The sequence below is a fragment of the Camelina sativa genome, chromosome 19 (genome assembly GCF_030686135.1).
Source record: "Camelina sativa cultivar CO46 ecotype springtype chromosome 19, ASM3068613v1".
NCBI classification, from domain to species: Eukaryota; Viridiplantae; Streptophyta; class Magnoliopsida; order Brassicales; family Brassicaceae; genus Camelina; species Camelina sativa.
This window is the reverse complement of record NC_141898.1, coordinates 4,852,537-4,869,492: the sequence shown is the minus strand read 5'-3', so window position 1 is coordinate 4,869,492 and position 16,956 is coordinate 4,852,537. Positions and strand designations below refer to the sequence as shown.

The 16,956-nt window shown below is 40.7% G+C and overlaps 1 protein-coding gene, 1 non-coding gene and 1 pseudogene across 3 annotated transcripts; 1 reads left to right on the top strand and 2 right to left on the bottom strand.

Moving 5' to 3' along the window:
• The first annotated feature begins 4,906 nt into the window (after positions 1-4,906).
• Positions 4,907-5,013, top strand: LOC147920194 (small nucleolar RNA R71). Its single transcript, XR_015591913.1, has one exon. It is a non-coding gene; the product is annotated as a small nucleolar RNA R71 (small nucleolar RNA).
• Positions 5,014-10,422: 5,409 nt separating this feature from the next.
• Positions 10,423-11,699, bottom strand: LOC147920193 (uncharacterized). The gene is made up of 4 exons (XM_087500959.1): positions 11,629-11,699; positions 11,378-11,483; positions 10,761-11,243; positions 10,423-10,656 (listed from the first exon to the last, which is right to left on the bottom strand). The coding sequence occupies exons 1-4, from the start codon at positions 11,697-11,699 to the stop codon at positions 10,573-10,575; spliced, it is 744 nt and encodes a 247-aa protein (XP_087357085.1). The 3' UTR covers positions 10,423-10,572.
• A 202-nt stretch (positions 11,700-11,901) lies between these two features.
• Positions 11,902-15,153, bottom strand: LOC147920192 (receptor-like protein 34 pseudogene; annotated as a pseudogene). The gene is made up of 2 exons (XR_015591410.1): positions 12,157-15,153; positions 11,902-12,073 (listed from the first exon to the last, which is right to left on the bottom strand). The product of XR_015591410.1 is annotated as a receptor-like protein 34 pseudogene (transcript).
• Positions 15,154-16,956: the final 1,803 nt, after the last annotated feature.

Sequence of the window (16,956 nt, the reverse complement as noted above, 5' to 3'; positions counted from 1 at the left end):
GTCCAGCAACACAACAGCCCCATATGGTCTAATCTCCTTGATGGTGAAGGGTCCGGACCATCGTGATCTTAGCTTTCCGAGAAACAGTTTCAGCCTAGAGTTGAACAACAAGACTTGATCATTAGGAGCAAAGGTCCTAGTGAGGATCCGCATGTCATGGTAGGCTTTGGTACGCTCCTTGTAGAGTTTTGAGTTTCATAGGCGAGGTGCCTAATCTCCTCTAGCTCATGCAGTTGTATCTTCCTCCTTTCATGGGCGCTCTTAGTGTCAAAGTTCAACATTTTCACTGCCCAAGCAGCCTTGTACTCTAGCTCAACAGGAAGGTGACACGCCTTACCATACACCAAGTGAAACGGTGTAGTCCCCAGGGGTGTTTTGTAGGCGGTTCTATAAGCCCATAGAGCCTCATCTAGCTTCAGAGACCAATCCTTCCTTGTTGTGTTCACTGTTTTTTGCAAAATGCTCTTGATCTCCCGGTTAGAGATCTCAACTTGGCCGCTTGTTTGTGGGTGGTAGGGGGTGGCGACCTTGTGCCTCACTCCATTCTTCTTGAGAAGACTTTCAAAGACCTTGTTAATGAAATGCGATCCACCATCGCTAATGACTACCCGTGGGACACCAAACCGTGGGAAAATAACCGACTTGAAAATCTTGAGCACGGTCTTTGCATCATTATTGGGGCTGGCTAAAGCTTCAACCTACTTGGACACGTAATCTACAGCCACCAATATGTACTCATTGCCGAATGAGTTCGGGAAAGGTCCCATGAAGTGAATTCCCCAAACATCAAATACCTCAACCTCCAAGATGAAATTCTGAGGCATCTCATTCCTCCTGCTGATGTTCCCTTGTCTCTGACATGTGTCGCAAGTAGACACGAACCGCTGCGCATCTCTGAACATGGTAGGCCACCAATAATCCGCTTGAAGAGCTTGGGACACGGTTTTGAAAGTAGCAAAGTGTCCAACATAGGGTGAGCTATGGCAATGAAACAAGACTCCAGGAACCTCCTCCTCAGTCACACACCTCCTGAAAACACCATCCGAGCAATGCCTATAGAGGTAAGGCTCATCCCAAAAATACCGCCTTATGTCTTTTAGGAACTTCTTCTTCTTGTTCCCCACAAACTCAGTAGGTTCTTTCTATGCTGCTAGGTAGTTTGCATACTCTCCAAACCAAGGAAAACTCGGCTGTTTGTTGGTATCGATTGCCTTGCACGGGGTTTTCGGAGCATGTGCTCCCAGGCGGAGCATGTGCTCCCAGGCGGAGCATGTGCTCGGCGGGATCAAAGATGCCGATCGAGTAAACATGTTCTTCAGGAAGGCTATCATCCAAGGGTAGCTCTTCTTCTATCCTCATTCTTGACAAGTGATCTGCAACTCCGTTCTCAATACCCTTCTTGTCTTTAATCTCCAAGTCAAACTCTTGAAGCAACAAAATCCAACGGAGTAGCCTTGGTTTTGCATCCTTCTTGGTTAGTAGATACCTCAATGCTGCATGATCAGTGTGAACAACCACTTTGGAACCAACAAGGTATGATCGGAACTTCTCAAAAGCAAACACAACCGCTAAAAGTTCTTTCTCGGTTGTAGCGTACTTGCACTGAGCCTCATCCAAGGTACGACTGGCATAGTATATCACGTGCAGCTTCTTGTCTTTTCTCTGTCCCAGAACTGCTCCCACGGCATAATTACTCGCATCAGTCATGACCTCAAAGGGAAGGTCCCAATCTGGCGGTTGTACAATCAGAGCGCTAACCAAAGCTCCTTTGATCGTGTGAAAGGCCTCCAAGCAAGCAGAATCGAAATCAAACTTCACTTCCTTACACAATAGCTGGGTAAGTGGTCTTGCTATCTTGGAGAAATCCTTAATGAACCGTCTGTAGAAACCGGCGTGGCCAAGGAAACTGCGGATCCCTTTTACTGAATTAGGCGGTTGTAAACTCATCATCACCTAACCTTGGCTTTGTCAACCTCAATCCCCTTTTCAGAAATCTTGTGTCCCAGCACTATCCCATCTCTGACCATGAAGTGGCATTTCTCCTAATTCAGCACCAGATGTTTGTCTTCACACCGCTGCAACACCCTGCACAAATTAGACAAACAAACGGAAAAGGAGCTCCCACAGACGGAGAAATCGTCCATGAAAACTTCCATTATATCCTCAATCAGGTCAGTGAAAATGGACATCATGCATCGTTGGAAGGTCGCTGGTGCATTGCACAAGCCAAACGGCATTCTGCGGTAAGCAAAGGTGCCGTAAGGACATGTGAATGTGGTTTTCTCTTGATCGTCGGGATGGATTGGGATCTGAAAGAAACCTGAATAGCCATCTAAGAAACAATAGTAAGGATGGTTAGCCAATCTCTCAAGCATTTGATCAATAAACGGCAAAGGAAAATGATCCTTACGGGTCGCAGTATTAAGTTTTCTATAGTCTATGCACATGCGATGTCCCGTAACTGTCCTAGTAGGAAACAACACATGCGACTACATGAACTGGACTAATCCAGGAACTATCAGAAATAGCATAAATTACACCCGCATCTAGAAGTTTCATTATCTCTTTCTTAACAATATTCTTTAGATTCGGGTTCAACCTCCTCTGATGTTCTACCGAAGTCATTGATTCATCTTCTAGATGTATCCTATGCATGCAAAGATCTGGTGAGATTCCTGGGATGTCATCTAGTGAATACCCTAGAGCATTTCTATACTTCCTAAGTTCACAAAGGAGCAAAGCGGTCTCTACATTGTTTAGTTCAGAGTTCACTATCACGGGGTATGTAGAGTTAGGACCTAGGAACGCGTACCTTAGTCCGGCTGGAAGTGGTTTTAGCTCTACCTTTGGAGCTCTTAACTCGCTCCAAGGACCGTCCGCTGACTTTACCGGAGCATGTGCTCTGGAATCCGGAGCAGGTGCTCCCTCGGCGGATTCCTCCCCTGATTGGTTCTCATCGTCTAGGCTGGCGTAAGCTACCAGTTGCTGGAACCGTGTATCTGCATCCAAAATGCGTGTAAAACCATCAGCTTCCTCATTCAAGAATCCATACTTACCTTCTGTTTTTGTCAAGGCAACCTCCAACGGGTCGAGAGTGAGAACTTCATCGGTAACCTCATGTGCGACCTCTGAACCATCATCAACCACAAAAGTCTGACCATCTATCATAGGTTTCTTGAGCAGCTTGTTCATCTCAAACCTTGCAATCATATCCCCCAGCTGGAGATCGATCGCTCCCCCTTGCACATCTATAATCGCACCAGCTGTGCATAAGAATGATCTACCTAAGATCAGGGGGTCACGTGGTTCTTCTTCAAGTTCCAGAACCACAAAGTCTGCTGGTATAAGCGTTTTCCCTATCTGGACATGTAAATCCTCCAACACTCCTATGGGGCGCTTGGTGGATCTATCCACGAATACTAACGAAATCCGTGTAGACTTGAACTTCGTGTATCCCAGCCTTTTAGCCACTGAATATGGCATAAGGTTCATACTGGAACCTAGATCACAGAGGGAGTTTGCAAAAATCATTTTACCAATTCTCACGGATAAGACAAATCGCCTTGGATCATCTCTCTTCTTTAGCACTTTGTTTTGCAGCACAACACTGCACTCTCTTGAAACCATCATCACGTTCTCTTCCTCTGACACTCTCCCAGAAACTAACCCTTTCACATACCTCTTCAAAGCAGGTATCATCTGAACAGCATCAGCTAGGGGTAGTTTTACCGTCAATTCTCTCAACATCTCCTTGCACTTTGCATCCTCCAAATCCTTGCGAGATTTCTTAGGAGGAACAGGGTAAGGAACCCTAGGGGTGTACACGCGTGCAGGAGGTACCTCAGTAGGAATGGTCTGATCGGGAGTCGGGAGCACGTGCTCGCTGGATGCTTCGGCTTCTTTTTGACTCAACGGTGGAGTCTCAGCAGTATGTTGAGGAAGGTATTCTTCAGCAATACCCTTGCCCTTGTCAATCCTAGTGGATGGTGCTTCTCTAGGGGATAACTTCTTTCCTCCCCTTAGCTCAATCGCATTGACATACTCGTTTCGCGGGTTTGCTTCCCCTTTTCCGGGCAGAGTCCCAGGAGTTCTTTTCACGGCTTCAGCAGTCTGTGCAACCTGAACATCAAGCTTCTTCACATGTGACATTACTGCCTCATACTTCCCATTAAGGTCATTGTACATGATATCGACCTTAGCGTTGATTTCCACTGAAGCTTTTTGTTGATTCACCAAGAGTTGTTGCATCATGTTTTTCAGCTCATCTTGAGAGCTGCTAGCAGATGAAGGTCCCAACTGCTGGTTGGTGAAAGGCAGTGCTTGTTGAGCGCTTGTATATGCCTGCTGGTTCCCCCCTTCGAAGCGGTTTTGAGTGGGTACAAACTGTTTGCCTTGGAAGTTGTTTGAGAAGGTTTTCTGATAACCCATCTGATTCTGAGCTCCTTGCTGCAGATACACCTGATCCTGAGGGTTCTCCACGTTGGTGCTTCTATAGGACAAATTCAGATGGCTTCTGTAGTTCGGGTTGAAACCCCTGTTCTGCACAAAACCTTGCCCACTCACATGATTAACCTCCATCGTTTCATCCTCTCCATCACAAATCTCCTGAGCTAGCGGCATGTCTCCGGTCTCATCGACAAAATGGATAGTTTTCTGGCTCCCCTTCAGAAGAAGGTTCACCTTGGCTGTCAACTTGTCAATCTTTTGCGTATCGACACTGTTGACCTTCACGGACCTGTCATACTCAGGAGCCTTGTTGCTGGAGCTTGCAGCTAGGTTCTCAATCAACTGATATGCTCCTTCCTTAGACTTTGTCATAAAATCCCCATTGCTGGCCGAGTTGAGAACGTTTCTGTAGTCCCAGTTAACTCCATCATAGAAAATGCCCAGAATCTTTTCATCACTGAATCCATGGTGCGGACACTCTCTACGGTACTCTTTGTACCTCTCCCAAGCCTCGCAGAAGGCTTCTCCAGTGTGCTGTTGGAAAGATGAAATCTTATTCCTCAGGGCAGCGGTCTTAGCCTTGGTGTAGAAATGGTCCAGAAACGCAGACCTACACTGTTCCCATGATGTCAGAGACCCAGGTGGCAATGACTTCAGCCAACGCGAAGCTCTATCCGCAAGAGAGAAGGGAAAGAGCTTGCACTTCAGAAAGCCTGGCGGTATCCCATTTGAACCAGTGGTGCTACATATCTCCTCAAAATTCTCGATGTGGTCCATCGGAATCTCAGCTGGGAGACCGTGAATAGGTGCTGCTTCACTAGAGAGATCATCTGTGGCTTGATCTCAAAATCTTGGTTCGGGATGGTGGGAGGAACAATCGCCGCTCGGTTGGTGTAGGACACATGCGGGTTGTCCTTGTCCCCAATGGACGGTTGCGGCGGCGCGGCTCTTTCGTGTTGAGCACGGAGCAACTGCCCCAACTGTTGTCAAAGTTGCTGCAACTCGGCAGCCATATCCTCATTGTTTATGTTGTCACCCATGTTGACGGATTGAAACTTTCTGTTCTTGCGGTTTGTTCTTTCTGCCAAGAGAGCTCTGCGGCTGACAAAGCGACTAGTTCTTCGGTGTTGTTTCTTCTTGTAGATCTTCTTGACATGCACCTGAAACACACGCAAAGAAGAAGCAGAAAGACAAATCAGTAAGGTCTTAGTCTAGTAATTTCGCCGAAAACCAAAGGTAAAAATTTGGTCCCCGGCAACAGTGCCAAAAACTTGATACACAGAGTTTTAAACCTTATTTTCCTACTGCAAATGCACAGCAAATAAGTGGTACTTAGGGGTCGCATCCCACGAAGACCAAGTTTTACTCTATGGTTCTATTTGTTCAATTTCAAGCTAAGACAATTCAAAGTTGGGTTTGTTTGGTAACAATAACGCGATTAAAATGGTATAAAAAGGCAATAAGCAAAACACTAGATCAGGGGTAATTCTCGGGAATTTCAGAGACAACAACTAAACAACTATTCAGGGCATAGATTAAGTACCAGTCTAGAACTCAAACATAAATATAAACTGATCCACTGTCGTGGCATCAATAACTCTATCTGATCGATTCTGTGCGGAAACGCGGAGCATGTGCTCAGACATCCGGAGCACATGCTCGGCGGTCCATAAACCATAAACTGTCGTTTGAGCCCAGAATCGCAGACAAGCATTAAAGAACAGGAATGATAAGTTCACAAATCACCTACACATCAACTTTCGCAGGTCTAGGATAATTTGCCCACTAATGTCTTTTCTAGCAACCTATTACACTTTTGATGAATAGATAAACCTAGAATCATAGATTGGGTGATCAAATCAACCTAAGCATTAAGTCTAACAATAGTGAAACAATCGATTATATAAAGCCCTATTTGTGTTCTGTTGCTAACCCATGAAACCCCTTTTGAAACCCCTAATCTAGCAAAGAAAACTACTCAGACATAGAGAAATGAATCATAGCAAAAGATGAGAAATTCAATGACATAAAAATAAAAAGGGTTCAGAGAATGCTTCACAAGGTGGCCGCTCTTCTTCCTCTCACAAAAACGTTGCTCAAAAACCAAAAGAAAAGAATATCCTCTCTCCTAAAAACCCTAGGTTAAATAGCATACAAGTAGAGAAAAATAAGGAAAGAATCCAAATTTAAATCTCCCTATTAAAAATCGATCTCCTCTCTCTTTCTCTCACAAAAGATCGCCTAAAATAAGGGGAATTAGGCAGGGAATCGGCGCCTAGATGCTTGCCACATGTCGTCATGAAACAGTAGAGTTGGGAGCATGTGCTCGGAAATCGGGAGCATGTGCTCCTGGGTCTAAAATCAGCTTTTCTGCTCCAATTCAACTCCTTTCTGCTCCGATTGCTCCCGCTGTTCCAATCCTTGCTTTTAGCTTCCTAGCCTCTTATTATAACCTGAAAAGGACTCAAACAACTACAAAACTATCAAATAAACGGGGTCAAAGTGAGTCAAAACCGTAACATATCAGGTATCGCTGTTTCTATCCCCCAACTGGGTGTGTCTATCTTAGTCGCCACGTCGTGTTTGATGAGACAGACTTTCCCTTTACAAACACTTACAGACATCTGCAGCAGTCTGCACCTACTCCTCTCTACACAGCTTGGCTAAAGCAGTTCTCATCTGAATCCGCGATCACTGATCAAATAGAATCTTCTCCACCTGCTCCTACGATTTCCATTCCTGTGACAGGTGAGTTAGTAGTAGCTGCTGCTCAAGCTCCTGTAATACCAGTGAATTCAGAAAGTGAAACCACCATTAGAAGAACTGATGCAGAAACAATAATCAACACGACAGAGGTAATCATTGAATCACCACAAAGGACTGATGATGAGAGTTATGGGTGTACGGCAAGCTTAGACCTTGTTCCTATAGGCAACAACTCTCAATCATCAGCTCCAAGTGTGCAACATTCAGCAGATACCACTCAAAATTCAGCAGAAGATGTCATGACCAATGTACATTATGTGTCAGCCTCGACTCACCCAATGAACACTTGATCCAAAGTAGGAATTTCTAAACCAAATCCAAGATATGCCCTCCTCACAAAGAAGGTCTCCTATCCTAAACCTGAAACAGTGACTGAAGCTCTCAAGGATCCCAACTGAACAGGAGCAATGAATGAAGAAATGGGAAATTGCAAAGAAGCAAATACCTTCTCATTAGTCCCTCCTTCACCAGATATGCACGTCCTTGGATCAAAATGGGTTTTTCGAGTTAAACTTAATGCAGATGGCTCATTGGACAAGTACAAAGCCAGACTCGTAGCTCAAGGATTCAAGCAGGAAGAAGGAATTGACTACCTTGAGACATATAGTCCAGTAGTCAGGACAGCAACAGTTCGAGCAGTTCTACATTTTTCCACAATGATGAACTGGGAAGTCAAACAAATGGACGTGAAAAACGCTTTTCTACACGGCGATCTCACTGAAACCGTTTATATGAGGCAACCAGCCGGATTCGTTGATGAGAGATACCCGGATCATGTATGTCTATTGCACAAGTCCCTTTACAGTCTCAAACAGTCGCCAAGGGCTTGGTTCGATAAGTTCAGCACCTTCTTGCTTAATTTTGGCTTTACTTGTAGTCTGAGGGATCCTTCTCTTTTTGTTTGCTACAAAGGAAAAAATGTCATCATGCTCCTGCTTTATGTTTATGACATGGCCATCACAGAAAATTCCTCTGAATTACTCTCTGATCTCCTTTCACAGCTGAACATACATTTTCGAATGAAGGACCTTGGTAAGCTTCATTACTTTCTTGGGATCCAAATTCAATACACTGAAAATGGAATGTTTCTGTCGCAACAAAAATATGCAGAGGATTTACTAGCTACAGCAGGAATGTCAACGTGTGCCTCCGTTGCATCACCTCTTCCTCAGCAACTCAATCGGAAGCAACAACAATCTACTCTGTTCTCCAATCCCAAATACTTTCGTAGTCTGGCTGGACGCTTGCAATATTTGACACTAACGAGACCGGACCCGTAATTTTCTGTCAATTACGTATACCAAAAGATGCACGAACCTACGGTCTCTGACTTCAATCTTCTCAAACGGATTCTAAGGTATATCAAAGGAACCAGTACCATGGGTATCACCTTTGACAAGCACACAGATTACAAGCTTACGACGTATAGTGACAGTGACTACACCGGTTGTCAGAAGTCCAGCCGCTCCACTGGCGGATTCTGCACTTTTCTCGGACGAAATATGATCTCTTGGTCCTCAAGAAAACATGACACAGTCTCTAAAAGCTCCACTGAAGCTGAATACAGGGCTATGTTCGAAGCTGCCTCTGAAATCACATGGTTAGTCAACCTGCTTCAAGAACTTTTCTGTGACAACCTCTCTGCAGTCTATCTTACAGCAAACCCCAGCTTCCATGCTTGCACCAAACATTTTGCTACACATTACCACTACGTTCGCGAACAGGTAGCTTTCGGAGACCTCATCGTGAATCATATCTCTGCTGATTTTCAACTCGCCGATATACTCACCAAGTCTCTGCCTCAAAGACCCTTCGAGATTCTAAGGCTCAAACTTGGCGTTGGTGTGCCACCTACTCCAAGTTTGCGGGGGAGTGTGAAGACCAATGTCCAAAACGACATGGCTTTGCAAAAAGGCATATTGGGACCACGGCCCAATACAATGCCACAAACTAAGAAATGCTCTCCAAAGCCCACAACTGTCCAACGGTCACCTGCAGTTCACGACAAAGGTGAGAGCTCAACAAATAGGACAATATATGCAGAGAGTACGACCATAACAACCAACAATCGTTTTGCTGCCCTTGAATCATGTGAAGACGAATGTAGCCACGTCACAGTCACAGCTAATGATTAGAAGATCCTAGAACTTAGGTTAAAACTTTTGTATCCTTGTATCCCCATATAAAAAGGAACAAGCCACCGTATTATAATCTATCGATTGAAGTAATAAGAATCAATCTTTCCTCTTTCTCTGTTCCTCTGTTTCTTCTTTCACTAGTCACTCTTAGTGATTAATGGCGATCGACAGCGTCTCACGAGTTCATTAATGATGGAGGCAGCTGCAGCTTCTAGCTCGATCACTTCCCCGGACTTTGCATTGCACGTGGTACCTTCCTAATTACAACAATCGCTGTTATTCCTCCATGGCTCCCTTGTCGGATGAGGGCTTACTCGGCAATTATTGCGATAACACTCATGATGAATGGTAGGGTAGGCTTCCGAACCTCAATAAACTCATTATTGAATTCGAGAAGCGCATCTCTTTGTTCGGGACGACACAAGTGCCTCGGATCCGCAAGCACGTCCGCAAAATTAAGAAGGAATGAAATGAGAAAATAAAGTGTAACAAGAATTCAATGATACTCCTTGAATTCCAAAAGCCTTTCATTCATCCTTCTCTACGCTTAATTAACCTTTTTGAATATCAATAATGAAAAAGAAAATATAGAAATTGCTATGGTAGGTAAGAATGACTTCGCACCCATCTCTTAATATACATAAACATAGTAGTAGACTAATATTAATACGAAGTGTTCTGTTAAACGCAGAGAGTAAGAGTTTGAGTTGAATAGTGAATTCACACATTATTGTCGTACGTTAAAGTACACGTGCAGGAAATCGAAAAAGGTTGCCTGTCCAGAAATTGAGAAATCCATGAAAAGAATGGAAAATAAAAAGTAATAGGAATGATACTCATTGAGTTCCAAGAGCTAGCGTTTCGTCCTCAAGCTAATTTACTTTAGTTTTCTTTCATAACGATAATGAAAAACCAAAGACGAAGGTGGAAATTCTGATCGTAAGTAACATGATGGTCCACAAAAATAAATCCAACACAGCTTAATTTGCTATAACTGTCTTCGTACGTGTTGAATAGTCAATTTCCACACATTGTGTCTTACTTTTAATTACGTACAGGAAACTTCAAAACGTTGTTTGTCCAAAAAGAATCAACTCTCTTTGTAAAGTTTTCTCGATTCAACAATAAAATCAAAGATTCTGCCAGACACTGGGGCACGGCTTTAAGACCCAAAAAAAGGAAGTCATATCATATTTGAGTACCTTCTTCAGCTAAAAATTTCTCAGGACGAGGCAGAGAATGTCACGCAAACCCCTGATCTCGCTTTATCGTGTTCTTGTTTCTTCAATATATGGCAGTAGTTAAGCTGTCTCATAACAAAAACAAAAAGATGAATAATTTTGGTGTTAATCACTGCACTTTCTCATTCGATAAAAATGCATAAAGGGAGATTAGTGATGAGAACCAAACCTCCATACGGAATACACTAGTTGGTAAGACGATTCCAGCACCAACTGAAGTTCTAAATGTCTCCAAGAACTTTGGCGCAGAGAAGTTTCTAAACTCATTTTCTGATAACTTTGTCATATTCCCCGCAGATGCAAACACGTGCCCGTGGATTCCTCTCTCTCTTAACCATCTCACTGGCAAATCAAATGAGAGATCCGCAAATGCAGTCACCGCAGCATCTCCTCCAACAAAATCCCGTTCACTATGGCCTTTCCTCTTTGGCTCGTTGGGACCAAGTCCTCTGGTCTTGAATCCCCATAGTGCAGATGGCCCACCTAAAGAGCATAGAGGCGATGAATTGCCACCCAAGAAGAATCTCTCTGGCACAGAGGAAGGGCGGTTCTGGTATCCGCTTCCCCACGGAAAGGAGACACCCCCAGACACACCAAAGTTGAGAGCAGCGTTGTAAAACCCGAACGGAACAGCATATCGAAGATCAATTTCCTGAGAAAACAAATGACAATGAGGTGCTAAAAAGTATCAGAGTTCTAAGATTCTTGTTATTTCCTCTCACAGTGAGCATAAATTTCAGACGTACTTCACTAGGGAAGATATGAATGTAAAGAAGGGACTGGTACCACAGAATTTGCCTCTCTCACAGCCAAGCTTCGAGAATCTTGTAATCTTTCAACCTTTGTGAGAGTACAAATATACAAAACAAGTGATAATTTTAAGAAGAAATTGCTAATAGAAACTTAACAAATAGTCATTTGCTTAATTAAATCTTCTTATCAGGTCATTTTTCTTCAATTTAACCCTAAAAAATAGTGATCCTTTAAATAATCTCAGAGGCTTGCTTTCCCAACTTTTTATCTAGTAGTCGTTTAACATATCATCATCACTCGTTCTCCTTAAGGCACAACGAAACTCATAAATTTTCCTCAAAACACACATCTCCATTCTCATTGTAAGTTCCCTGAAATAAGTGTAGAATGAAGCAGGTTGTTGACAAATAAAATAGCTATGTCAACGTCTAATAAAATAATTGCTCAGTATTTCTGTAACTAATTGATATGAACTATGGACATACGTATATATAGATGCGAGAGTCTAATAGGAAAAAGTAAAGATAACATCGCAGAAAAAAAAAATTACATGTGCATTTAAAGGGAGAGTAATTTAAGGTTCGAAACAGAGTAAAAGAGAAACACACAAACCTAAACTGGGAACAATAACCGAAATCTAAACCAATCTGGATTTGGACAAAGCTGGCTTAAAGAGTGGTTACTTTGACTTTCCTCGTCCAGATTCTTCAGATAGGCTTTTATATAAGCCTATAATAACGAAATAGCTGTTAAACAAATATAATTTCATTCTGATGAAAGCTAACAAATTCGTATAAAAGTGAGGACATTACCTCTCTAGTGAGTTGTAGTGGTTCTCCACGATTGTTTTGGCCGAAAGGGTTCATGAACCACTCTGGTTTGCGGGAAACCAATATGTATCCAAATGTCAAACCAGATACAATACCAGGTACGAACCCTATTGCAGCTACTATCCAACTAATCGCCTCTTCGTCTTCTTCCTCTAATTCTGGTGTTTCATATTGTTGATGCGATGCTGGCGTGTGAATATCGCCGCAAACTTTGTCAAGAGAAGAGCCAAAAAGAAGTCCCAGGTTATCTTCAAAGGAAGAGCAAGGCTGCGTTTGAAATTGAGTGCCCCCTGGTACTAGACCTGAAAGCCGGTTATGAGAGAAATTCATGTATTCAAGGTAGGAGAGGTTGCCTAGCTCTTTTGGAATTTCTCCTGAAAGAATGTTTTGGGAAACGTCCGAAGACTCGAGAGCTGTGAGGTTCCCCATAGATGAAGGGATGTTGCCAGTGAAAGCATTGTTTGACAAGTTGAGCACATGAAGCTCTTTCATTAGACTGATGGACTTTGGAATCTTTCCTTCAAATTTGTTTCCCGAAAAGTCGATTGTTGTTAAGATTTTTAAGATACGTAGTCGCTCCATCTCTACGCCTTTATTCATCAAAACCATTGAATCATAGTAATAGGTTGATCCCATGTAATTTTCATTCGATCGATCTTCGTCTGTTATAAATGCTGACGTAGCACTCGACGACATAGCACTCCACTTCACAAAGTATTCCGAAGGCAAAGTTCCATTGAAGTGATTATGCGATATGTCGATGATCCGCAACTGAGGGAAGGAGGCTTGATGTATTGGTCCATGAAATGCATTGGAGCGAAGGACAAGAACTTGTAGCTTTTGTAGAGAACCCAACCAGAACGGAAACGTGTCGTTGATTCTGTTGCTTTCCACGTTCAAAACTTCAAGTGTTGAGAAACGATTCAAAGATCTTGGAAGCTTTCCCACAAGTTGGTTATGACCAATGTCAAGCGACCTTAGATTTTCAAATATATGCTTTGGAAGACCTCCACTCAGATTATTCTGACGAAGGTTTAGATGTGAAAGATTACTCTTGAGATTTCCCAAACAATGAGGGATTGAACCGTTAATGTTGTTTTCAGATAAATCGAGAGTCTCTAGAGAACGAAACTCGCATATGAATGAAGGAATCTTGCCAGTGAAGTTGTTGTTGGAGCCAAGCAAGTACTGCATAGATGGTTTCCGGACAGAGGATAATCCTTGTTTCTTCTTTGATCTTTGGAAACCGTTGAAAGAGTTGTTGGAAAGATCCACGACGTACAAATTTGGTAGAGTCCATAACCAACCAGGAACTTGACCTTCGATTTTGTTGTTGGAGATGTCTAGAACTTGCATCCAATGTAGGGTTCTTAAGAGCTCTGGAAACTCGGTGATACCGCAGTCTGTCAAGTACAAAGATCTAATCAACTGTGAAGGGGGATTTGAAACAAAACTCTTGTTTGTTGTTGAAACATGGTTGCCTGAGAGATCTATAATAGAGAGGCTTTTGGAATATGATAAGATATCATTCAAGTCAATTGTAGTGGTGGTGTTTAAATGGGAAAGGGCAAGATCTTCGAGAGACTTGAGAGGAGAGAAGATACTAAAGTCAACTAGGCGGCCTTGGGTGTCGAAATGAGAAAGGTCAAGTATCTGAAGGTTGACAAATTTGGAAATGGATCTCGGGATTGGCCCTTTGAAGTTGTTGTTGCCAGTGTCTAACGAGTATAGGTTAGATGGTGAAGAAATATTACCAAACTCAAGAGTGCCGTTGAGTTGGTTATCAATCAAAAAAATATCTATCAAAGAAGGAATGGTGAAGAGACGAAAAGGGATAGTTCCAGTGAAATCATTGTGACTTGCGTCAAAACATCTTAAGTTTGATAGTGAAGTGATATTCGGAGGAAGCGCACCACTGAACTGATTGTTGGAGATATATAAATGTGACAACCCTGTCAAATTCAGTAGTACATTGGGGAAATTCCCACAAAGCATATTGCTTTGAACATCTAAAGTGGTTAGCTGGTTTAGATTGCCAAAAGAAGATGGTATTTCACCAGATAATTGATTATTAGGAAGCGAGAGAAAGAAGAGTTGAGTAAGGTTTCCAATCGAAAACGGAATTTGACCAGATAATTGATATCAGAAAGGTCGAGATAGGTGAGATGAAAAAGGTTTCCAACCGAAGATGGAATCCGACCAGTGAAATGATTATTCGAAAGGTGGAGAGAGGTGAGATGAAGAAAGTTTCCAATGGAAGATGGAATCCGACCACTGAAATGATTTCCCGAAAAGCTAAGATAGATAAGATTAGAAAGGTTTCCAATCCAATATGGGATTTGGCCAGTAATATCGTTAAATGAAAGGTCAAGAGTGGTTAGAAAAGGAAGGTTTTGAAGACTGCTATTGGAATGAAACCGGCCATGGAAGCCGCTGCAGCTAAGGTCTAGCTCGACCACTTCTCCAGACTTGGCATTGCACTTGATACCCTTCCAACTACAACAGTCGCTGTTATTCCCCCATGACTCCGTCTTCCGATGAGAGTCAATGCGTTCCGGCTGACAATAATAATTAAGCTTCCCAATATGAAACTCGTTTTCCAAAGCGAGAAGTGTATCCCTTTGTTCGGGACGACACAAATGCCTAGTAGGAGCTGCAAGCACGTCTTTCAAATAATAGATGGACAATAAATTAAAACAAAGAGTAATAGGAATGATACTCGCTGAGTTCCATAAGCCTTTCATTTGATTTTCTTGAATTAAAAGTAAGGAAGAAAACTGGGAATTGTGAGAAGATAAATAACATGGTTTCGTGCCCCATCTCTCTTTTATATACATATAATAATACTACATTCTACTCCACAAAGGCAATAAATCCAACACAGCTTGGCTGACTCACTATTACTAGTCTTTCTACTACCAAGCGTTCTAGACGTTTGAATAGTCAATTTCCACAAAATTTGTATTACTTTTAATTAGGTACAGTCGGGGAAACTTCAAATACAAGTTGTTTGTCAAACCAAATTAAATGACCCAGGAAAAAATCAATTCAACGAGAGATGACTTTGTTAGTTGTGTACCAGTAGTACTGATTGATGATTGATATTGATGATCTACAGCGAGAGAAATCCGAAAAGGCTAAAGCCCGATAGTATAGGTTGGATAAAATTAAGATCCACGCCCATTTTATCACATGCCACCAAACTCAGAAGAGTATAAAATATTTTCTTTTTTGAAAAGAAACCAGTAATCACACGTATCCGAGACAAAATAACATTATTATTTGATTGAAATATTTAATTAATAATTTATTATAAATAAAATTTAAAACTCTAACCTAGTTTTCATATTTACTTAATAATCTTACTTATTATTTTTAAAATTTTTATCTATGATATTTTATATGATTTCTATATTATTTTATTTGGTTAAAGTATAAAAATTTATTGGTTTTAAACTTTTTTTAAAAAAAATTAAATTAGTTTTAGTGAATATTGATGAGTTATATAAATTTGGTTGATTTGTTTTATGGTGTACCTTTAAACATTGCTTTTTTAAGATATGTTATAAATTTATTAGTTTGTTTTATTTTTTATTTTTAAGATAAGCTTGGAAAAAGCCAACAAAATCTTGTAGCCCTATTAAAAATGGACCGAACTTTGAATTATAGGCTCAGAAATATTTCGAACCGGATCAGACTCAAACAAATGAGGGATTTGCCGGCTTCGGGTCTAGTCGGGCTGGGCCAATCCAATTAACACCCCTAATTATTCACCTAAGGGGTATATAAATTGATTAACATGATATCTTATTATATAAAGTTGAGTTTTGAAAGTTAACCATTAACAAGATTTTGACATGTGTCAAGTTTATATAAATCTGAGATTTTGACATGTGTAAAAGTTAATATTTAATATGAGAGATTTGAGATTACAACAAAAAAACAAAATATTTTGTGTTAAACAATATTAATAATATAAAAAGATAATTATCGAAAAGTTACAAAATTACTGATTTTTTTTTTAATAATTATAAGAAGATTCTATATATATATATATATATATATATATTTTTTTCATAAAATTTGAAACTATAACATTATTTACTTATTTTTAATTTTAATTTATTAATTTTAATTTTAATTTACAAAGAATAGAAAGAAAAATATACAGTTAATTATTAATTCTAAATTTTGTAAATACTCATTTCAGTATAAGCATAGATAGTCTCATATTTTTCATCTAGTAAAATAGTTTATTTAAAAATATTGTTTTCAACTTTGTTCTATTGGTAAATTTTTTTTAATGGAAAGGTAAATTTGTCTTATTTTTTAAAACCAAAATTTTCTCTTACTTTTTCTTTTTCAGTTTGGAATATGTAAGATTAATATGTTGACCCAAAAAAAAGATTAATATATGTGTCTTTTTTCTAATACTGTATTTTAAAATTTAATGTAGTATTTTTAGATTGTTTTGTTTAATTTATCTTTTCACCTTTGAATTATTTGAGATTCATATATTATCGTGTTTATAATTTTCTATTATTTCTTTCTTTATGTCAGATTAATTTTCTTCTAATTTCTTTGATTGGTTGGTCATAGACCCTTTTTTTTTTTGCAAACATAGATAGATAGATTGGAAAAACATAAATTGTTGTTGATAGATCTATAGGAGTTCGGAGACTGTGACACCCTGGTTTACAGATATTTTAAAAAGAATTGATTTGACCACCTTTGTCACCAAAGTGCACTTATCTTTTCGATCAAGGGTCCTCAGGTAACTCT